At 42.3% G+C, this 23,975-nt stretch overlaps 2 protein-coding genes across 14 annotated transcripts in view; one reads left to right on the top strand and one right to left on the bottom strand.

Annotated features, from left to right (window-relative positions):
- The window catches only part of LOC127053738 (deleted in malignant brain tumors 1 protein-like), an 80,025-nt gene extending 69,073 nt beyond the window's left edge, over nucleotides 1-10,952 (top strand). For all 13 annotated transcript variants that reach the window (XM_050958953.1, XM_050958949.1, XM_050958951.1 and 10 more), the window contains 3 exons: nucleotides 6,558-6,733; nucleotides 8,900-9,294; nucleotides 9,987-10,952. In XM_050958953.1, coding sequence (XP_050814910.1) covers nucleotides 6,558-6,733; nucleotides 8,900-9,294; nucleotides 9,987-10,230 — 815 coding nt within the window. In that variant the 3' untranslated portion in view covers nucleotides 10,231-10,952. The remainder of the gene's footprint in view (nucleotides 1-6,557; nucleotides 6,734-8,899; nucleotides 9,295-9,986) is intronic.
- A 7,852-nt stretch (nucleotides 10,953-18,804) lies between these two features.
- On the bottom strand, nucleotides 18,805-22,212 carry C6H10orf88 (chromosome 6 C10orf88 homolog). Its single transcript, XM_050959737.1, has 4 exons — nucleotides 21,960-22,212; nucleotides 20,965-21,168; nucleotides 19,975-20,044; nucleotides 18,805-19,301 (listed from the first exon to the last, which is right to left on the bottom strand). Exons 1-4 carry the CDS (start codon nucleotides 22,154-22,156, stop codon nucleotides 19,068-19,070), a joined length of 705 nt encoding a protein of 234 aa, XP_050815694.1. The 5' UTR covers nucleotides 22,157-22,212; the 3' UTR covers nucleotides 18,805-19,067.
- Nucleotides 22,213-23,975: the final 1,763 nt, after the last annotated feature.

Raw genomic sequence — 23,975 nt, 5'->3', positions numbered from 1 at the left:
GAGATACTCAATGACTTCTTTGTTTCAGTCTTCACCGAGAAGTCTGAAGTAATACCTAACATAGTGAATGCTAATGAGAAAGGGTAGGTTTAGAAGATAAAGTAAAAAAAGAACAAGTTAAAAATCACTTAGAAAAGTTAGATGCCTGCAAGTCACCAGTGCCTGATAAAATGCATCAAGGAGTTAATAGAGGAGATATCTGAGCTTCTAGCTATTATCTTTGGAAAATCATGGGAGACAGGAGAGATTCCAGAAGACTGGAAAAGGGCAAATATAGTGCCCATCTATAAAAAGGAAATAAAGACAACCCAGGAAACTACAGACCAGTTAGTTTAACGTCTGTGCCAGGGAAGATAATGGAGCAAGTAATTAAGGAAATCATCTGCAAACACTTGGAAGGTGGTAAGGTGGTAGGGAATAGCCAGCATGGGTGTGTAAAGAACAAATCATAGAATCATAGAATATCAGGGTTGGAAGAGACCTCAGGAGGTCATCTAATCCACCTCCCTACTCAGAGCAGGACCAATTGCCAACTAAATCATCCCAGCCAAGGCTTTGTCAAGCCTGACCTTAAAAACTTCTAAGGAAGGAGATTCCACCACCTCCCTAGGTAACCCATTCCAGTGCTTCACCATCCTCCTAGTGAAAAAGCTTTTCCTAATATCCAACCTAACAAAGCTAGACTATACCCAATTTTTTTTTATTATTTTTCACTACAGATCCCTAAATGGCCCCCTCAAGCATTGAACTCACGACCCTAGGTTTAGCAAGTTGATGCTCAAACCACTTAACTATCCCTCCATCTCAAACAAACAAACCTGATATCTTTCTTTGATAGGATAACAAGTCATGTGGCTAAGGAGAAGTGGTGGATGGCTAGGAGAAGTGGTGCCTAGACTTTAGTAAGGCATTTGGTACAGTCTTGCATGATATTCTTATCAATAAACTAGGCAAATACAACTTAGATCGGGCTACTATAAGGTGGGTGCATAACTGGCTGGATAACTGTACTCAGAGAGTAGTTATTAATGGTTCCCAATCCTGCTGGAAAGGTATAACAAGCGTGATTCCGCAGGCGTCTGTTTTGGGACCGGCTCTGTTCAATATCTTTATCAACGACTTAGATATTGGCATAGAAAGTACGCTTATTAAGTTTGCAGATGATACCAAACTGGGAGGGATTGCAAATGCTTTGGAGGACAGGGTCATAATTCAAAATGATCTGGACAAATTGGAGAAATGGTTTGAGGTAAACAGGATGAAGTTTAATAAAGACAAATGCAAAGTGCTCCACTTAGGAAGGAACAATCAGTTTCACACATACAGAATGGGAAGAGACTGTCTAGGAAGGACTAGGGCAGAAAGGGATCCAAGGGTTATAGTGGACCACAAGTTAAATAAGAGTCAACAGTGTGATGCTGTTGCAAAAAAAGGAAACATGATTCTGGGATGCATTAACAGGTGTGTTGTGAGCAAGACACGAGAAGTCATTCTTCTGCTCTACTCTGTGCTGGTTAGGCCTCAACTGGACTATTGTGTCCAGTTCTGGGCACCGCATTTCAAGGAAGATGTGGAGAAACTGGCGAGGATCCAGAGAAAAGCAACAAGAATGATTAAAGGTTTTGAGAACATGACCTATGAAGGAAGGCTGAAAGAATAGCATTTGTTTAGTTTGGAAAAGAGAAAACTGAGAGGGGACATGATAGCAGTTTTCAGGTATCTAAAAGGGTGCCATAAGGAGGAGGGAGAAAATTTGTTCACCTTATTCTCTAAGGATAGAACAAGCAACAATGGGTTTAAACTGCAACAAGGGAGGATTAGGTTGGACATTAGGAAAAAGTTCATAATGGTCAGGGTAGTTAAACACTGGAATAAATTGCCTAGGGAGGTTGTGGAATCTCCATCTCTGGAGATATTTAAGAGTAGGTTAGATAAATGTTTATCTGGGATGGTCTATGCATACCTGTATTCTCATGGATTTAGCAGATATCTTCAGAAGCTAATGCAGTATTTCTTAATTTGTCTTTCTTTTCTGTTTGTTCAGTAGCAAATTATTCTGGGAACAGCTATATTTCAGATTTTTCTAACTCATTGTCTAGTTCTACTGCAAATAATGGTGAGAACACACCTGTGTATGTCCCTGTGTATGGTGTCCATGGCACCTTCCCTACCAGATTTAATAATTTTATCTTGAAATGAATTTCTGTACCTATCCTTTTCATTTATCAATTAATTGCTGTGCCCATCGAGGATACTCAGCATTTCATTGTTTTTCATGCATCATATTTTATCTGGATAACTACTATGGCTTACAAATAAGCCAGCAAAAGATGGAATGCATGTGATGCTTCATTGAGGGACAAACAGAAGCCATTACAACGAAATAGAATAGAGTTGAAGTCCATGCAATGGTTTAAATGCCCTGGGTCACTGTTGAGCTATGATGGAAATATGGATGTGGATGTTAGGAGCTACATGAAGAGCAGTTGGTGTAAAAAAAGGAAGTTGACGGGAATTTTCTGAGATAAGAATATGCCAAGTAAACTGTAAAGTGTATAAGAGTATGTGACTAGGCCAGCCAGGAGATATGGGTGGGAATGCTGGCTGGTGAGGAGGAGAGAACAACAAGTGCTTAACACTGCCAAAATGATAATGTTCCGGTGGATGCTGGGTAAGATGAGAGCTGATGGACCAGGGGTCGGCAACCTATGTCCCAGCAGGCAGCAGCATTGCCATTAAAAATCCTGCCCAGCCCGGCCCACTCTTCTCCGCCTTCCACCTCTCCCACCCCATCCCACGGGGGCAGAAGCTTGGTCCTGCTGGCTCCCCTGCCTCTTGCTTCAGTGTGCTGGGTTCCTGACCCTCCTCCTCCTTTTTATGCCTCCCTCCCTGCCAGCTGGTCAGCTGATGGCCCTTGTGAGGGAGGGGGTCGGGAGGGAGCAGAGTCATCCTGCTTGCTGCTCCTGGCGGAGGCAGAGAAAAACCGGGGGCAAGACCTTGGGGAAGGGTGTGTGTGGAATAGGTGCATATCCCCTCCAGCCCCCTGGCCTGACCCCTGTCATACACACCCAGCCCTCTGCCCTGAGCCCCACACATCACCCAGGCCCCTGCCCTGAGCCCTGTGCCCCTCACACACCCCAGGCCCCTGCCTTGAATCCTTTACCCTCTCATACACACCCAGCCCTCTGCTTGACTCCTTCACCCCCCCACAACCCCAGACCTGACTCTGACAACCCCACACATACCCCGCCAACCTCCTTCCCTAACACCTGCACCCCCCTCACATGGCCCCAGCCCTCTGACCTGACTCTTGCACCTCCCTACATACCCGGCCCCTGCCACATCCCATGAATTCCCCACATCCTGACTCTTGCCCCCCCCACCGCACCTCCCCACCCTGGGCACCAAACGGGAGCTCCTGCACACACACCCCCACATTCCCACCTGCACCCCTCGCACCAAATGGGAGCTGCCCAGGTAAGTGCCCCCACACCCAAACCTCCTGCCCCAACCCTGAGCCCCCTCCCTCATTCTAGCTCCTGGCCAGACCCTTCACCCCCAGCCCTGTACTCAGTGCACTCCCACCCTCAGCTCAATACAGAGAGAGGAAAAGAATGGGCCAGAACCAGGGAGAAGGTAGGTACTCACTGTATATGGCAGGGCCAGGACCCCAGACCGGCACTGGGCTGAGCGGGTCCGGCAGCTGGAATCCCAGCTGGCATGAGCCGGCGGATGGAACCCCTGAGCAGCAGTGGGCTGAGCCACTCATCCCACTGCTAGTCTGGGGTCTTGGCTGCCGGCCCCGCTCAGCCCGCTGTGGGTCTGGGGTTCTGGCTGCTGGACCCTTGCCAGCCGGGGTCCCGGCTGCAGGCCCCGCTCAGCCCACGGCTGGCCTAGGTGAACAGAACCCCGGACCAGCAGCAGGCTGAGCAGGCCAGCGGCATAAGATCAACCTTTCAATTTATACCCATTTGAGTCGGGGGTGGGGTGGGGGGGGAGAGTGGTTGGCACAGAGAGGGGATACCTTCAGAATCAGTGCATCTCTCAGTTGAACTGTTGGTGTCCTGTCCCCCTGAGCAGGCTCCTGATGGATCAGTGTTGTAAGGCATTTGCATCATGGCACACACGATGTTTTCCACCACCAGGGAATAACTATGGCCCCAAATGTTATTGGGGAACCATAATCAAATTGTATAAAGACCACCCAAGCCATTGTAATTAATTAATTAATCTAAGACATTATTTGGACTAGCCCTGTAGCCCACCATTCTTTCTTGCTTCAGCTAAGAACCATGTATCTAGACGAGTGCTTCTCAAACTTGGGCCGCTGCTTGTTCAGGGTAAGCCCCTGGTGGGCTGGGCTGGTTTGTTTACCTGCCAGGTTTGGCCAATTGCGGCTATCACTGGCCGCGGTTCACCGCTCCAGGCCAATGGGGGTGGCGGAAAGTGGAGGCCAGTACATCCCTCAGCCCACACCACTTCCCGCTGCCCCCATTGGCCTGGAGCAGCGAACTGCAGCAAGTGGGAGCTGTAATTGGCTGAACCTGCAGACCCAGCAGGTAAACAAACTGGCCCGGCCTGCCAGGGCCTTTCCCTGAACAAGCAGCGGCCCAAATTTGAGAACCATTCATGTAGATTACAGTTTCTAATGACTATTACTAAACTGTATCTTCTTTTTCTCTCATCTTTGTCAGTCTCTGATCATTATATGGCATCAGGAGCAATGGGTATTTATTAATTCATTTTATTCTAGTTATTTGTTTGCTCCATGTATTTCCTTTCAAATACTACTAGTGTCCTCAAAGCTGGCTCCACTGACCTACTGTTTGAAAGTCCCAGCTGATAAAAATAAATAGTGTAATATGTTCAGGTACTTCAGCAGGCTTTGTCTCAGGCTCTGGGTTGGGTTTCCCTAAGATGTATATCACTGCAGTGTTTGTTTACTTTTTTAACTAATAAGTATTTCCAAGTTCAGTGCACCAGCTGGATTACACAACCCACAAAATGCTTAGATAATGTGCGGGGAGACATTGCCAAATGGGATCCATGTTTTAAAAAGGCATCTTGGTTGCAAAATAAGTATTTGAGAATGCAATTACCTGTCCATGCAGATATACACAAAGAGCTTAATCTTCTTCCCATTTAAGCTAATAGTAATTCCCCTTTTCAATTTCAAGCTGGATTTTTTTTCATTAGATTAGTCTTTGAAACTGATGGTAAATGGCAGCTCTATTCATCAGAACATTTTCTATTAATATTTTAAAAATCCTTTTTAATTTTATGGCTTACTCTGTATGTTAACTGATTACGCTATAATCAGGTAATGCATGAAGCTTTGTGAACTATTCTTAATTTTTGCCTTTTGTTATCTTCTTGCATAGCTCCTCCTGATAGTACTGTTGCACCGAAGATGCCTGGTAATATTTTCTTATCCTTCTTTTACTACTTTACTGCAAGCTTGGATAAGAGAAACTAGTTGGGAAAGCCTGAGTAGGCCATTTTATTTGGTGTCTATTGCACCTGTTAGGCATATTTGGGCCCTCATGGCTTTCTCTGATGATCACTGTCTTGGAGGCTGTTGGAGCCCATAAGCGATGAGTGTCTTTCTAGTGTGACCCAGTAATACAGTTTTAAAATTCCAAATATTCCGTGTTCCCAGTACTCACTGTGGTGCACAGCCCCAGACAACACAGACTTTAAATGTTGCAGTGTCAGAGACCAACAGTAAGGTGGCAGATGTGATGAGCTCCAACAGAAAAGAATCTTCATTGTTAGGGAACTTCAGAGAAACTTCGTCATGGAGGATGGCCAAGGACTGGGAAGGGGGTCAGAAAGCCTCCAGAAACAAATCAAGAAAGGGAGGAAAGTAGGAGAAAAGAGGAAAAAGTTTTGAGATCCATCAGAGAAAGAAATATGGTGGACATCTGAAGACAATGGTGAAACCAAAGAGGGATGCAGATTGTCCCATTAAACTGAATTACTACATGTTTTAAGCAATGACTCAAGTTCTACAAATTTTGGTAACAGCATGTTGCTCTAGTAGAAGAAGCTGTGTTTGGTAGTATGCATGGAGAGAAGGAGCCAGTCTGCACTTGTATACTTTATCATTAAGCTAAGTCTGCATTTTTAGAGTGGTCTTCATATGGATGGATAGGCCTGTTAATTGAACCCCTGTTCACTGCACCTCGCTGGAGCGAGTGTCTGGGCCAAGGATCATAAAAAGCAGATCACTGGGTTATGGCTGTAGCCTAACTCTGAGCTCACCCTGTTAGGCAGCATAAATAACTATGGAATCGAACTAACTTATGTAAGCTCAGTATTAATTCCATAAGAGAGCTAGGCAGGGGAAGTGAATTTTCAGTGGTGTCAATCTTCACAATAAAGAAATGGCAAATTCATTTTTTCTCCACCCAGCTGTTATTTCCAGGATAGTTAATATTTCATGAGGCCAATTGCTTGCTAGTAATGTGAACATAATATACAGCAGCATTTTAATAACTACTGGATTTGTATACATGCTTCAATGTTGTTTACTGATATTCAAATTTTCCATCTAGTGGCACTTACATGTCTGCCAGAATACATGCGTGCAGTCATTAGAAGAGCCTACATCAGGTTAAAAGGCTATTTTTCATGGAATTTTCACTTGAATGACCCAACTTGTAGGCCTATGTTTACAAAATCCCATGTTATATTCCATATACCTTATGATGGCTGTGGTACAAAAAGTGAGGTAAGTGTTTACATCTGAAAATACTGTATATCAAAATAACTTGTTAAAATTACTTATTAATGAAAAGTTTTCAGAGTAACTCTGTGCTTTTAAGATTCCTAAAAGATTCCCAATGGGAAGAAAACACTGTAAAATGTATATCACCATCTAGTTTTGTGAGTGCCAACACTTGGGGGAATGAGCTGAGGACCTTTAGAGCTGAAAGAATGAGCAGTTACAATTGGAGCTAAAGCGCCAAAGTTCCTTAGCCAGCCTTGTAATAGACTCATGTCCTCTATAAATTGGGCACAGAGGGGCACCTCTAAAACACCTACACAGTAATAGGTTTATTGGTAATCATAACTCAATGGAAAAGTTCAAGGGTCCAGTCCTGGTCCGGATGAAATTTGTGGCAAAATTATTGAGTTCAGGGGAAACACAATCAGACTTTCTTTCCCCACATTTTTGCTTCAGGATTTGTTGGGTTCTGGATGGTTTAAGGATTTGGGTAGGGTGTTGGCTGCTTATTTTGGACAATTAGAGAGACAAGGTGGATGAGGTAATATCTTTTATCTGACCAATTTCTGTTGGTGAGAGAGAAAAGCTTTGGAGCCAAACAGAGCTCTTCACTGAAGTTTGTCCAATAAAAGATATTACCTCACCCACCTTGTCTCTCTAAAATCCTGAGACCAAGACGTCTATAACTACACTGCATATTTTGGACAATGTATTTTCCTTTGTTCTGTGGAAGCAGTATGTGTCTTGTTCTATAATGCACTTGGGCCTTGAGACTTTAGAAATCCTGTTTTCTTGAGTTAAAAGAGAAGGAGGTGCATAGCCTTGTGCTGGCTCTCTGCACAGGGCTAAATTTCTCCCACTGCATTAATTAGCAAAGAAAATCATGAGGTTCACCAAAGACTCCAAAGGTTCAATACACAGAGTATCATCTTATGTGCAGCACCATACAACTGCTGGAAGAGTACAATAGGGTATATAAGAATTCTAGGCACAATGGCTGCCACAGTTCATCAAGAAAATTGTGATCCCATTACAACATACATATAGATACCGTGGCTGGCCTATCTTTTGTTAGGTTGTCTGTGAGCTCACACCACTGAGGACCCATATAGCTACTTCCCTATCTACCTCCATATACTGACGCCAGGTTCAAACCAGCAGACATTAATCATGCAAGATTCCCATTGAGATCATTTGGAGTCCTGTATGTGTAAGATCTGTTGCATCAGGTATCCCACCGCTATCTTTATGTCCAATTAACACAATAGTGGCTTCACACAATGTTGAAGAAAATGAAAACTAAATTATGACCAAAACACAGCAACAGATTAAAACCTCCCACCGTTCTTATACCTAGAAAGGAAACAAGACCAATAGAAGTTACAGATGAGTAATGCATATTAGATCATTCAGTCCATCTCTCTGCCTGGGCACACTTGTCTCCTACAGTACTTTTTTCCAGTGTTTTGCCCAGTCTGGTTTAAATATTCCACACAACGGGTCTTCCTTCACAAGCCTCAAGAGGCATACCCTAATACATTTTACCATCAAGACATTTTTTATTGATATTCAGACTAAATTTTCTCTCTGTTCATTTCATGCAAGACCAATGATCTAGCACAGGGGTTCTCAAACTTCACTGCACCGCGGCCCCCTTCTGACAACAAAATTTACTACGCGAGCCCTGGAGAGGGGACCAAAGCCTGAGCTCGCCTGAGCCCCACCATCTTGGGTGGGAGCCAAAACCCAAGCCCCACTGCCCCAGGCAGAGGGGTGGGGGGCAAAGTCCAAGGGCTTCAGTCCCAGGTAGCAGGGCCTGTAACCTGAGCCCTGCCACCCAGGGCTGAAGCCCTTGGGCTTTGGCTCCGGGCAGTGGGGCTCGGGCTTTGACTTCAGCTCTGGGCCCTAGCAAGTCTAACACCAACACAGGCAACCCCATTAAAATGGAGTCTTGACCCACTTTCCCACTGTTTGAGAACCGCTGATCAACATAAAAGGGCATCTCAACATATTCAGGCTGAGACCACTTTTTCACCCGTATTCATACAATTCACTGCTGGCTCATCTGACTTTCAAATAACTTGTAGTGCATTTTAGCTCTCTAGATTGTAATATTTCAACAAGACTGATGAAGCACTCTACTCTGTATTTTATCCAATATTTTAACAGGTAAATAATGGGACTATTGACTACTCCAACACAGTCAGAGCATCCACTTCTGATAATTTCATCACCAGGGCAAAGAGTCTTCAGTTACATTTCACCTGCAGAATGAACGAGAGCGTGATAGTGGACATCATGGCCATCGTCAACGAGTCCAACTCTTTAGAAACTGATGAAACTCAGTATGGACAATTCAATGTGAAACTTTCCTTTTATGAATCACCATCTTTTTCAAGCCCTGTGAATACTTTCCCATACTTTGTTGACCTAAACCAGGACGTATACATTCAAGCCACTCTCTACAGCCCTGATCCAAATCTGATGTTGTTTATAGACACATGTGTAACATCTCCTGATTCCCATGACTTTACAACTGTGAAATACGATTTAATCAAGAGAGGGTAAGGAAAATATTGACCCTCACAGTTTAAAATGATTTTTATATGTAACTCACCTCGTAGGGGACTCAGAGACCTAAAAGTCTCTAGCACTTTGAGGTAAAGGAATGTATATGTTAGCTCACTGCAGTAGCCTTTTATATGAACCAGCCATTAGAAGGAACAAAGAATCACACTTTTCATAATGTGGATTACATATAATTCCATGTATGTATTCTGCATATGGAGGGATTTGGAAAGAGAAACAAATTTAAAATCTCTAGAAATTTCCCATCTCAGTAAAATAAATTGCAAGAATCGTGAAGCAAAGGTTTGGGTTTCTCTTCTTTTGTCTCTTCTTTTTAGAAAATCCAAATGGGAAATAAAAAATAGCATTAGAAAGATAGCAAGGCTCTTTATCCATATTTTTGAAAGGTGCTTTCCAAAAGTATTCTTTTAAAATTTCATTGTGTGTTTTCAAAATGTTTTTGCATTTATTTCATTATTTATGCTCCATCTCTGTGTATTCAGGCATTTCTTATGGTGAATGTTTATTAACTTTGTTGTTTAAAATGCACGAAGGAAAGTTCCAGTCAACTTATGATGCAACAGAAGTGTTTATTTTTATACAGCACTAAGTCACATGGCATAATGCAATATCCATATTTTATTACTATGAGAACAGACTAATTTTATGTGTTTTTTCTTTTTTTCAGGTGTGTAAAAGACGATACCTTCACTGCTTACTATTCATCAAACAAAAAAATTGTTCAGTTCCAATTTAAAGCCTTTTCGTTTCTTAATGGATACTCTACAGTTTACCTCCAGTGCAAAATGGTGGTGTGCAAGGTGTACGATTTTTCTTCCCGATGCTACCAGGGCTGTGTATCTAGGAACAAGAGAGAGACAAATTCTGCCCAGGAAAATGTGATAGTTGTTGGGCCAGTTAAGCTCAAGTAAAAGAATCCCAGTAACTCAGATGGGCATATTGTCAATTTTATGTGATGTTATTTCAATCGCTTTTAACATCAAAAGGATTGGTTCATTGCATGATTTCCTTCTGATGAGCTCTAGTAGCATTTTTACCAGCATAGCAAACTCCCAATAAACATCAGAGTACTTGCTTAGTGATGGTATACATCTGAATAGATTCCTTATCTGTCTTTACCATTCCCTAATTTCAAATCTCTTGCATTTACTTTCTAGACTTCTCTTCAATAAATAATCTTGGTTATACAAGTATAGGTGAACCAGATGATTGATTTTCTGATCTAGACTTAGTGACAACAAAATCTTCTTGTGTTTATTCAAATTCCCCCTTTGTTTTACATCATACTACCGGCTGAATAGCATGAGTGTTTATTGTTTAAGAACAATTAGCATATATTTTAATTATATAATTATATGTTTATCTCAACTCACAATGATTCACTGATGAGCTTCATACTTGAAAAGATGAAAATAGAAGCATCTGTGTTTATACTTATTAAGGATAGAATAAACGCATTATGATACTTGAAAATTATGGAGATGGACACATTAAAATTGCTTAAAGAGAGGGACATTATATGGTGTGTAAATTCTAAATTCTGCCTCTAATTTAAGAGATTAGGAGCTTCATGTTTTATTTCTTGAACTAAATTGATATGGAAAGTCAAATGCAGTGGAATTAATATTTTGTATACTGGATTATTTTTAATAAAGGAAAAGATTTTCTGCATTATCCTGTATTGTAGTGTGACTTGAATGATGAGTTTCCAAGAGTGCCTCTTACATATACACAGTAGTGTAATGCGCTCTGTACTCTGAAAAGTCCACATTACTATCCCCACATTTCTCTTGAATACCAACACACCTGGCTTCCTTGGTCTAAGTGAGGATTAAGGTAAGAACTCATCTGTGGCACTAGCAGGATCATAAGCACTGAAGAGTAACAACAACTTTCTGCTTCTCAGTAGGCAATACTGAGAAGGCAAATAGCAGGTTCAATCCATTAATCCTCATACATTATGAGTATTTAAAGCATATAATACTATACTGGAATGGAAGAGATTAGTCATAAACTAATTACATCACCCCTCCTCCCCCATGAAAAATAGGCACACTTACGGGAATAGAAACTCCTAGAATTGCATCTGCTTTCTTACCTAAGGCATGGCAAGACTGGGGTTGTTTCTCCGCCCTTCTACCTTTGGGAGTAGAAGGGGATTCACCTCCAAAATTACTAGATCACCAGGAGCCTGGTGGACAGAACTACCTCTGTGGAGGCCCTGTTCTCCTCTACTGCCTCCAGAGCTCCTCTGTATCCTTGCAACACACCTCAGATAGAGATGTGCTTCCACAGGTTCCCTGGAACCTGCTGCTGCTACCAAACCACCTCTTCCTCTCCCTTGCAGGTATACGAATCTACATTTTGGAGGAAGAAACAGCCTAACCTATTGCTGGGGCATCCTGGAAGATTTGGTTGGGGTGATCAATTTCACAAAAGCATCTATGGCCCTGCCCTTTCCAGCCTCTACCCTGTCCCTCCACTGCATAGCTCAGCTCTTATGGAGCACCTGCAGGAGACACGTGAGCAGGCTCGAATGATGGAGATCATTAAGGATGATGGTACATTTAAATTAACTATCTGCCATTTTATGATGTATGTATAGAAAGCTCAGACCAGTGGTCCATCTAATCCAGTATTCTGTCTCTGACAGTAGCCAGTTTCAGATGCTTCAGAAGATAGAAATAATTAGGGAATAACTTGCCCACAGAAAAAGTGTCTTCCTAGTCCCTGACAAATTAGGATGCCCCTACACAGTGAGCAGCATCCCACAGCAGCAAGTCTCAGAGCCTGGGTGACAGACTCAGGCTCATGAAGCTCACACTAGGTCACTAAAAATAATTGTCTAGACATTGTGGCTCAGGCTTGAACTCGGGCTCTGAAGCCAAGGGAGAGGGGTGGTGTTCTGAGGCTAAGCCTTTCTATGAAACCACTATTAGCATTGTAGCATAAGCCTCATGAGCTGTGGACTCAGATTCTGAGACTTGCCGTCGTGGGGCTGTTGTGCCCTGTGTAGATGTACCCTTAGTGGTTAGCATATGTGGTGTATTCCCCACACTGGCCTGAGAGGGTAAATTAGGCCAGGCAGGCCTAATTAACCAATTAAGCAGCAAGTAGGGGAGAATTGTAGGCTACAGGGAGGCCACTAATTAGAAGCAGGTTCAGCTGGACAGGAACAGAGTGGCCTACATAAAGCCCAGGAAGGGGGAGCAGCTGCAGGGAAGGAGTTTTCAGTCATACTCTGAGAGGAGGGAAAGTGTGCTGGCAAACCCAGTGAGAGAGGGGAGATGGTTATGTAGGAAGAAGCCTAGGGAAACAGCAGCAAGGACTAGGACAGTACAGGTCTTGGCTGCATGTTATAGGGTCCCTGGGCTGTAACCCTCTGTAGAAGGTGGACCTGGGTTCCCCAACCACCCACTGGGTAATGGCACAGGATGTTAGAAATGTCAGCCAGACTGCTAGTCGGAAAGGACTGCAATTTCCTTTGCAGGGGAGGAACTTACTGATCTGGCTAGCAGGCCAAGTCATGAACCAGAAGCTGCCACTCAGAGACTGAGAAGAAGACACTGCTAAGTAGGGTTCCAACTGTCTAATCATAAACCCAAGCACCCTTGCCCTGCCCTTTCCCTGAGGCCCCACCCTGCTCACTCCATCCCCCTTCCCTCTGTAACCTGCTTCCCACCACCCTAAATCACTTGCTGGGGTTGGGGTGTAGGCTTGAGGGTGGGGCTGAGGGGTTTGGAATGTGGGAGGAGGCTCTGGGCTTCACCTGAGGCAGGGGTTGGGGTGCAGGTGAGGGCATGGATGCAAGCTCTGGGAGGGAGTGTGGGTGCTGGAGGGGGCTCAGGGCTGGGACAGGGGATTGGGGCTCCCTGCCTGCCCTAGCTACGGCCCCGGCCCCATGATGATCCCAGAAAGGCTGGCATGTCCCTTTGGCCTCTAAGGGGATGGGGAACACAGGGCTCTGTGCGCTGCCTGTGCCTGCAAGCTCCCATTGGCTGCAGTTCGTGGCCTGAACCAGCTGCACCTCCTGACCTCTCCTCATCACCCCCAGGGGCCACACAGGGACATGCCAGCCACTTCCGGGATCAGCACAGGGCCAGGGCAGGCAGGAAGCCTGCCTTAGCCCTGCTTTGCCACTGGACTTTCAACACCTAAAATCTCCTGGTTTGGCTTCAGTAGCCTCTGGGAGATGGGATGAGATGCCGGGAGGGTTGGCAACCCTACTGCTGAGGAGAGTGCAGCACCTGGCAGAGCTAATCCCCAGGATGGCCAGGACATGCCACAAGCAGTGAGGGAATCCCCTCACAGCCCTTAAAAGTCAAATAATTCTGTTGAAGCCATGGATGTTCTCCTTAACCATAGTTCTATGTCTATGCATTCATTTATTTCATTAATTTTTCTCTTCAGGGTGTATGAGCCCCATGGAACAAGTGCATATTAAGAATGGACATGAAGGAGGGAGAGGACTGAGGAATCCTGTATCAGGTCAGGCCAGCGTTTTGGACATATAGGAACACACAGAAGAAACTATAGAGGAGGATGCAAAGAGGGCTCCATTAGAAGTCTGAGCCTGACATTTGAACTTCTCCACTTTCAAAGGTTTTATTTGTACACTCTTGCTTTTCAGCAACAGTTTCAATAATGACAATAGACACCCTTAAATCAGTTTTAATGACTTGTTCATCCTCAAACACTTTACAAACATTAGCTAGTTAATAGATCATTTCAATACTCTTGATACATTAGCACCATTTCACAGTCTGGGAACCGGGGTCAAGGAGGTTAAATGACTTGCCCAAGACAACTTATGAGAATCAGTGTCAGAGCTGGAACTGGAACTCAGAAGTTCCTGCTGCCCAGTGCTGGGGGAGTCAAATTTAATACCTTCAAGTTCCTGCAGCACCAAGCTTAGTTTACCTCCAGGATAAAGTTTTAATTTGTGACAACGGTGATGTTACTTCTGACTGTACTCAAGGTTGTGTTTCTAGGCACAACAGAGAGATTTCTTCATACAAATGGAAAGCTGATGCTGTGATAGGAATGCATCCGTCAGAAATGGGATTGCAGTTCTGTTGATCAGTCAGGTAAGAGCAGTACGTAAACTAAAGACCTCATTCAGCTCCATATGATGGTGTAAATCAGAAGGAATTCCACTGAAGACAATACTATTATGCTAATGCAAAACTGGAGCGCAAATAGCATCAGGGGCTCAAGGATTCAGATAAAGAGTTATTCTCACTTGTGCAGATTATTTGAAAGATTGAATGGTCTTCTGGTTGAATGCACACACAGTAAAAAAATAGGATTCCAAGTTATTTAGGTGAGCAATGAATCAGACCCTAAAGAACTATCAGTAAATTAAATACCCAAAAAAGGATTTAACATTACTATCTTGACAGTTTCTTTAACAAAATGTGTATGTAGCTCAACATTACAGTAGCAACATACATTTCAGCTATCATCTTTGTTATAATCTTCTTTACAAAACAAGAGTTAATATTTCAGTTGTATTTTGTTTAAATCTGTTTTTTATGGGAAAGCTTTTAATATGCAGAACCACAAATAACTAAAACAAAGCTAGGTTAAGCTCTCCTAAACCTGACACACACACAAACAAAATTAACTATGGAAAGGACAGAAACTTGGGGTGGGGGGAGGGAAACCATGCAACAAACAGGAAAAAAATTACCGTTAAAGCTAGGTATTTTTATAGGTTAAAAGATGAATTAGCTCACAGACTAAATGAGTTGGATTATTCTGATGTAGTTTCTTATTAACATTTATCTATCTTATAAAACTACCAACAGTTTGACAAGATTAGTTCTGTGGTGTTCAGCAAAGATCCAGGTCCAGTACTGAGAAGCTAATGTAGATCATATTAAAGAGTGCAAGAAACTTACATAAAACTAGCTGATGCTTATATGCTAGACTTTGGCTTTATTTGAGCATGAAACTTCATTTTAGAAATTTAAGTTTAAAAAATGCTATCTGCTTTAAAAAGTCTAGATTTCATATTTAAGGCATGTTAATCATTAGCCATGTTATCCAATTAATTTAAATAATAGTTTATATTATATTATAGCTGTTATACTGTATTTTTTCCCCTAGTGGTACTTACAATGTGCTCAATCCTGCTCCTGCTTTATTTCAATGGGTGCAAGATTGGCCCCATGTGCAACTAATTGTCAACACACACAGAATGAAGCTATCCCAGTCCCAAAGAAAATAGATATTCAAAGCACTGGATAAACATTAGCTAATTATTGTTCACAATGTCCTTCTAAAGTTAGTAGTAAGGCAAATAAATTAAGCAATTTAGCCAAGACTATGCAGCAAATCAGTAGCAGAGTGGGAATTAGAACCCTGGAGTTCCTGATTCCTGAACAATGAACTCATACTTTCAAAGAATGCTGATTCTGAAAATGTCTTCTAAATGTTTAACCATTCTATAAGCCAGAATTTATTCTTTACTTTTTCACATGTAACTTGCTAAAAATTCCCCCTTTAAAAAAACAAAACAAAACAGAAATATGCCTTAGAAATAGTACAAGTATTGATTATATATTAATGTAAGGTATGAATACTGCAAATTACAGCATGTATTCTATATTATACTGTGAACAATTATTTATTGGGTAAATATGACACATTTCAAGAACAACAAACTTTAAATAGGTTGTTTTTACAAGAGCCTGGGAATAGAGAAATAAGTGATGTCAGAAGAATATTAGACTAGGACACCTGCCCCATAGCCACACACTTGTGAGACATTTTCAACTCTTCCATCAGTGGATGCTGTAAACTAGACAAATTACTTCTCAGCGCGTCAGCCTGAGAAAGTTTGTCCAATATGCTATTCTGAAAATTCACTGGATTTTATACAACACTTTTTAAAATTTTTGCTAACAGCAAAAGGGAGTTGGATCCATCAATTCATACTAGGCATTGTCTTGACCTTGAGTATGGATATAATGGGTTCTGTCTCCCATCAGAATAGCTCTTAGGAATCATTTAAATTCAGTACAGTTCAAAAATTCAAAAAAAAATGTGTTGCATTCCCTGCAATATAAATTGAGATGATGCTAGGGGAGTTATATCCCAGTTGATTCTGCCTAGAACTCTTGTCCAAGATGCAGACACATTTCCACACCAAAGATTTCATGGTTTTAGTACACTTTCAGCAGGTATTTGTGCCACAGAAACTAATCCAATGAAGGTTTGATTCAAGAATGATTCCCACTACATGAAGTGAATAATCTAACTGAATGACTTCAGATTAAGATCCATTGAGCCCTCATGGACCTTTCTGAAAATGAGTATCCAGACTGCCACAGATAGGGTCCTAGATCTATCAATCATATTTGTAAACTTTCATCAGGATTCTTGAAGTAATATCACATAGCGTAAAAATCAGAAGCTATATGCAGTAGCCTGCCCCTTTTCACTTAATTTCTAATTCACTGCATGATTATATATAATCATTTGCAAATATATACTCAGTCCCTGAGAAGCACAATATTCCATCTTTTCCTTGCTAAATGTGATGCTGGGATTTTTTGGGAGTAGTTTAATGCTGTTAAGTAATGTTGCTCAAAGGATGATAAATATAGACAATTAATGAAGCTCTCTGTCACTATGTTGGTTGTTTTTAAAAAATGTTAAAACTCATTGGTGATGTGGGTTCAGAATTTGCATTCTATTCCAAATCATCCTTGAAGGAATCAAAATATCTGATGGAAGATAAATTCCCATTAATGATTGGGTAATGATTCCACTGACAACTATTTTTTTTCTATATAGAGCCTTCGCTCAAGTGCAAGGAACCTTGAATCTGCAGCTCTACTGGTTATATATCCTTTCATTTGTGGTTCTGGCTACAAATGCAGCTATGGTTCTGAAATATTATATCAATCGCCAAGCAGTAATCAGAAACTGCAGAGCTATTAACAAAGTACCCATCATCTTTTCTACAACAGTGTAATGTAGATAGAAACACAATTAAGCTGGATATTTTCTGAATAAGAATTTTCAGATCTGTTATTTATTTTAAAGGAAGTAAATAAATCTTGCTGTCCTGGAATAATGCAATGCTGTGGGCTTGAAAGAATATTTCAAATGTAATATTTAAATAAATTTTGCATGGGGCTGTCTATTAAGAGTACTTAGAAATTTGAATTGAATACAGCTGCCCACTTAAAGAGCTTTCTCACAAAAAACAAAATAAAAAAACTGTGCTTTGCAACTGCTGCCTTATACATATAGTGAAGAATTTAGATTTGACCTACATAAATTAAAATCATTTGGGTCCTTGCTCCCTCAAAGGCCTTCTCTATCCTTGTGATACTCTAGGAACTGCAATATCCTCAGATGCTTGAGCTGGTGGTTCCCTGGTTTAAGTAGGAAGAGGGGCTGCTGGCAGGGTCTTCTCAGTGAAGCAACCTCAACTCTGAAACTGACATCCTTCTTTGATCCTTTACAGTATCTGGATCTGATGACCTTAAAGGCATACTGCAAGGCTCATCAGTTTTTCTTTGCATGAGGAAGCAGGGGAAGAGGAGGAAGAAGAGATCGTGGTATGCAGGAGAAAGAATGTAGGATATAGATCAGTCAATGGGGGCAGCTACTTAGTAACCACTGCCCACACACACTGTCTAGTATTTATTTTAGAATTTGTACATTTTGGGTTAACATTTTAGATATTTGAATAGAATACATTAAATTGAGCTTGGAAATCAGTTTTGTCCTACATATTCTCAGATAGATGGGAATGAAGATTAACAAGTTAAACTTTATATTTATTTTACTCTAAGTGGAAACTTCAGATGTAGCTATCTCTGTCCTTCTGAAATATAGCTTCTCATGGTTCATGAGTCTGGAATTCTATTTTATAAGTAAAAATGCCCATAATTAAAAAACAAATACATAGTGCTGTATTTCTTCAGAGAGAGAGGACTGTTTGCTTCTCAAAGGAAGATATTGCCTTTATTTCTGTCAAGCCGGATGCGTGTAGAACAACTGTAGTCTCTGCCAATGCAGTAGACACTGGTGAAAAAGGACTTTAAGCCACCTTTCTACCTCCCTGATCCTGGAGCAACCATAATACTGCAGGGTCATTCCACTGGTTCAGGATTACCATAATGCAGCGATCCTGTCTCATCATTCTCTCTATATAAAAGGGGACCCCCTTACCTGCCCCTTTAGGGCAGTTTTTGCTACTACTGTGGGCTGAGGTTCTGACCAATATGAGACACTAAATCCATCCAAGCAGTTGATGCTCGTTTCAAAACAAGCATCAATAGAGGTCTGTCATTTAGGTCGTTGATAATAGTCAATCTACTTTCTGTACTTTTGAGGTGAAATGAAAGGTGTAAGTTTTGTCATACAAAACCTGAAATGGGTAGACTGTTGTTATAATACTACAGTTTAAAAAGGAACTACCTATAGCTACAGATCTCAACCTAACAGCCCCTTTGGTTTAAATGAAAGGGGAGGAAGGTTTGGTGGGATAGTGTTTTTAGTGGGGAGTCCTCAACTCTGGAATTCAGTCAGTCAGCTTGGCTTTAGTGACCTTCAGAGCAAATTGCAAGGCTCATTTATGTTCCCAGGCTTATGACAGTGGTGGTGGCTAAACGAGATTTGAAATAGTAAGAAGTTTGTTCGGAGAGGTCCTTAATCAAATGAGTTTGGAATATGCGTGTAACACAGACACAAAACACAAAGTCCTGGATTATGCCTTTTTATATATTTACATAAATGAAGTGTGGTAACTTGCCTTCTGCTGAAGTCGTACCATATTCATGAGTTGCTGAGCACCTGGAGATAACTTTGACCCCATGGATTCCACCATAGTTTGAACTCTGTCTAGATCTACGCTTGATCCTAGTGAAGGAAGATCTGAGGGAGATTTTGCAGAAACTGATTTTACTTGTACTACAATTTTAGTTATGAGCACTCTTTGTCTTTCACCAATGGAGAGCAGCTATTGAAAAACAAAGAAAAATAGTAAGATTTTAGAACAAAGTACTACTTTGGAAATTAAAAGACCATTTAAGTGGAAAATTGAGACCTGTTTAATGGACTTCCTACTACTATTATTCTGAGTAGTGCTCATATTGAAACAGAATGAGTGAAGATCAGTGGTGCTTAAGTATTGGCAAGATAAGAGCCTATGTTTAAACTTTATGCATGTGAGTAGTCCCCATTGGCTACAATAAGATTACTCACATATGTAAAGTTAAAAATGTGCATGTTTGTAGGATCAATGCCTAAAATTCCCATTGCACAGAAACTGTTAAATATCTAGAATATGTCTATTTAACAAAATTATTTGTTTAAGAGCATTCCTCTCTCTCTCCCCCCCTCTCACACACACACACACACACACACACACACACACACACACACACACACACACACACACACACACTTTAATAATGACATCTTAAGACATTTGTGGTGTGGATTTGACATGAGAACCCTGGTATCAAAATCCACCTACATTTTAAAGAGAATACTCAAACCACATCTCAGGTCGATATAAAGCTAACTATCATCATCTGAGTAACAGATAGTAATGCAAAAAAATAATTAGTTAAATAAGTAATTTTTTTTAAAAATGACAATTTAAAACATAATTTTGTGGAACTTCCTACCTTAATTCTACAAGAGGTTGTTGAGTACTCCAATTTAAGATATTTTTTGTATAAAGTAACCTTGTCATTTCTGTTAGAAAAACAAAATAAATGAGAGCTGTGAAGTCTCTATATAGTAAATGCTACATAAATGCATTCTACAGGAGCGCAAAAATATCAACTATTATATTCAGATGATAATGAGAAAAGAGCAGAGTAGGTCATCTTTTAACAGAATATTTTGGTTTTAACACTGAAATTCAGTTTGGATTTAATCATACGGCATACATACACACACACACACACACACACACACAAGTACACATATAGTTTGTTTTTTTCACACACGGTATCCACAAGATTTTCTTCTAGTTTTGGCTTGACTGATTGGTTGGTTCTTAAAATTAGCAAGTTAAACAACATAGCTGGCCAAATGTTGATGTGCTGTAATTGAAGTCAACTTCCCTTCCCCTCTCCCCCAAATCCATAGGCAAAATCTTGCAGCATATCCAAGGAGAACCAATACTGACATACATTTTCATTCCTCTCTTTGGAGCCATATATAAGAGAATTTAAAGTGATCCTAAATGGCTTTTACAGATTACTACTGAGTTAAATACTTCAGCTCACTGAAAACGGTAGCTGACAGCCTTAACTATTTGTTTGACACAGACAACACGTTGGCAATGACATAGAAGGCCTACCTTGAAGGGTGAGAAGTGCAGTTGCTATGCCCATTCATTCCTTCGTCTCTCTTGAGACTGTCAAGGCAGCATAAATTGTGTTGGTGGTTTTTGTGATGTGGATATTTGACCATTAAAAACTCAGTTGAGACATAACACCCAGCAGATGGCAACACATTTTGTTCACTAAGACACCTGGGCTACATTTAAGCCAAAAGTCTAAAAGCAATATAATACATCACCAGCTCCCCCTAAAACAGCCAGTTTCCTTTTCAATTGGATTTAATAAGCAAATACTAAACTGAGCCTACATAATGAAGACACTTACCTATCATTCTGGATGGTGCAGACAGTCTGTCCCCTACTAGTTCCACAATACTCTTCTCCTACATATACTTCCATGTTTCTTGCCTCACTTAAAATTCCAACACAGACTATTTCCTCAGATCCATGAGGATCACACTGCAGGTACAGTAAGCAGGGAGTTTCCTCTTCATCATTTAAGCACCTCTCCAAAACCACAGAGTTCTCACTAGAAATATAAGAAACATTCTGTTTCAGCAACTTAACATTTTATTTAACGTATGCTTTCCAGATAACACTACAGTTTATTAAAACAAGAACTCTTCATTTAAAGTCACTCCGTTTTTAAGAGAACAGTTACATAATCTATAATTTTGTAACTGCAGTATTTACAATAAAAAACAAACACTACAATTATAGGTTGTGTGTGTGTGTGGGGGGGTATTTATATCATGTTTTACAAATTTCAAACTTGCTGTGGATTCAGTTTGAAATAAAAATTAATGGCTCTGTCATATCTGAAGGAAGTTTTGCTCTCAAATACTGTTTTACATTTCGAGGGGTGGAGTGAGAACGGGTGCTAGCAATATTTTTAGTTTCATACAGGGAGAGCCCTACCTTGAAATACACTAATCAGCCCCCCTATGCTCTAGTTCTCACAGGACATACTCCGATAAGCATATAAGCAGGTCTAGTTACTTCTCTTTCCATTAAAAGAGACAGCAGCAGTTGTAACCTCCCCAGAGGTAAAATACACCTGCCCGGACACAGTGAACCTGTGTGAACTCACTGCGAGCACAGGCATCTATTCCGGCCTCAGCACCGCGCCTGGTACTCAGGAGAACAGCTCTGTAGCCAGGGCTCCGGCCTGAGCCCGTCGCACCCCAAGGCGCGGGAATCAGGGGGTCTCGGGACTCCATGGGGCAGAAGAGGCTCAGATCCACACGCCGCCCGGGATCTGGATCAAGCCTCCACTTCCCCGCAAGCGTGTACGTGTCTGCGTTCCCGGGCGTCCCTTACCCGTACTCGGGCGGCGCCAGCGCTTCGCCCTCACTGGCTCCCTCGGGAAGGAGGCGCAGGGTGTCCGCCAGGCCCCCGCGAGACGAGGGGGACACGCACTCCCACGAGCAGCCGGCTGCGAGGCGGAGGGGGCCATTGGCGCTGCAGATGCCATTCTCGGTTGCCGCCGCCGCGCCCGCCAGGCTGCCGCTCGCCATCGCAACCGTTCCGCTCGCTGCTAACCGTCCCCTGCCGCACCGCGCCGGCCAGAAATACCCGGGCAGAACTGACTTCTACGCAGAACATGCTCCCCACCGGACACCGTTCCGAACGGAACGTCCGGCTTCCAACCGTCACGGGGCGTTCTTACCGAGCCGCTGATTGGCTCACCTGCTTCCCCGCGCGTCCTAGGCGTCCAGGCTGTAGGCGCAGGGGCACTGTCACCTCGAGTCTGTTTGGTGGCGCGCGTGCCCATAATGGCAATAGCCCTCGCTTCGGTGCGGAGCTTCCGAGCAAGCGCGCGCTAGGGCCAGGGCCAGGGCGGAGTGAGAGGCCGGTGGTTGTGTGTGGGAAGCGGCCTGAGGGGAAGTAGCTGCCGGTGTAACCGAGACAGCGCGTGGCTTGCGGCTGGGTCCTGGGCCTCTTACTAGGTCAGAAGAGCTGTTGGGTGGAAGCTGTGCAGCCCGAGCCCCATTCTGTGATAGGCCCCGTAGTACGAACAGCAATGGCCTCAGCCCCATGTTCCCTTTCAGGGGGCTACGACGGCCTCAGCCCCACGTTCCCTTTGTGGGGGCTGCGCTCCCTCCCTGGGATTGTTCATCTTGGAAAAGAGATTACCAGGGGGAGGGGGATAGAGGTCTGTAAATCATGCCTGGTGTGAAATAACTGAATAAGGAAGCATTATTTACATCTTCATATAACACAAGAACTAGGGGACGCCGGATAAAATTAATAGGCAGCAGCAGGTTTTTAAAAGCAGACCCAAGTATTTCACACAATGAGCAGTCAAGCTGTGGAACTTTTTGTCAGAGGATGTTGTGATAGACAAGACGATAACAGGGTTCAAAAAAGAACTAGATAAGTTCATGGAGGCTAGGTCATCAATGGCTATTAGCCAGGATGGGCAGGGATAGTGTCCTTAGCTTGTTTGCCAGAACCTGGGAATGGCTAATAGGACTGATGATTACCTGTTCTGTTCATTCCCATTGAAGCACCTGGCATTCACCACTGTTGGAAGACAGGATAGTGGGAAAGATGGACCTTTGACCTGACCCAGTAGGGGCAGTCTTATGTACTTTTCTCCTGGTCCCTGGAAGGTTTTCTCTGGTTTCACCACTGGTGGGTGGATTGTGGGGGCCCTGTCTGTAACATGCTGTGAGAGGTGTGGGATGGGGTGGACTAGGGCATTTGAATCAGCCTGACAAATCAGACTAGATGTAGATAAATGAGTGTGAGATATCTGTGCTTGTGGTTATCTCTGTCACATTGGTTAGGTTGCAATGAGTGTATGAGGTCAAGAGCAAATAGATGGGCATTTAAAAAAATCTGACAAAGAAATAAGGCGCTCCTCCCTTTTCCCACCCTCCCCCTAGAAAAATCAGTGATTATTTCTTCATAACATCCATGTGAGGTAGATATATAAAGATGTGGAAAAGCTATGGGCTTGATCCTGCACTGTTGAAGAGAATTTTGCTGTTGATTTAACTTTCGAACAGCATCGGAACCTAAATACATAATGTGATCTAGTACACTTTCTGCTAAAAAAAAGAGTTGATTGCTGGCTGGCTTTCATCATGCACAGAGTCTTCACATTTATTTTGGAATTTGTTACTGAACACATTATTTCAGTGGAGATTTATTATGATTGATTATGATCTGTTTCACCTAATTGAAAATTGTTGTGTCTGAAGCGAACTTTTGTTTGAGGAAAGTGTTAAAAAACCCAGAAGACTGTCAAATCTTGAGAGTAAAAACAAGGATTTCAGTCTTCAATTTAAACAGTAAGACGTGAAAGGCACTGCATTTGGGGAAATTCTA

Source organism: Gopherus flavomarginatus, chromosome 6 (assembly GCF_025201925.1).
Source record: "Gopherus flavomarginatus isolate rGopFla2 chromosome 6, rGopFla2.mat.asm, whole genome shotgun sequence".
NCBI classification, from domain to species: domain Eukaryota; kingdom Metazoa; phylum Chordata; order Testudines; family Testudinidae; genus Gopherus; species Gopherus flavomarginatus.
The sequence above is the reverse complement of the archived record's forward strand: the minus strand, read 5'-3'. Positions and strand labels throughout refer to the sequence as shown.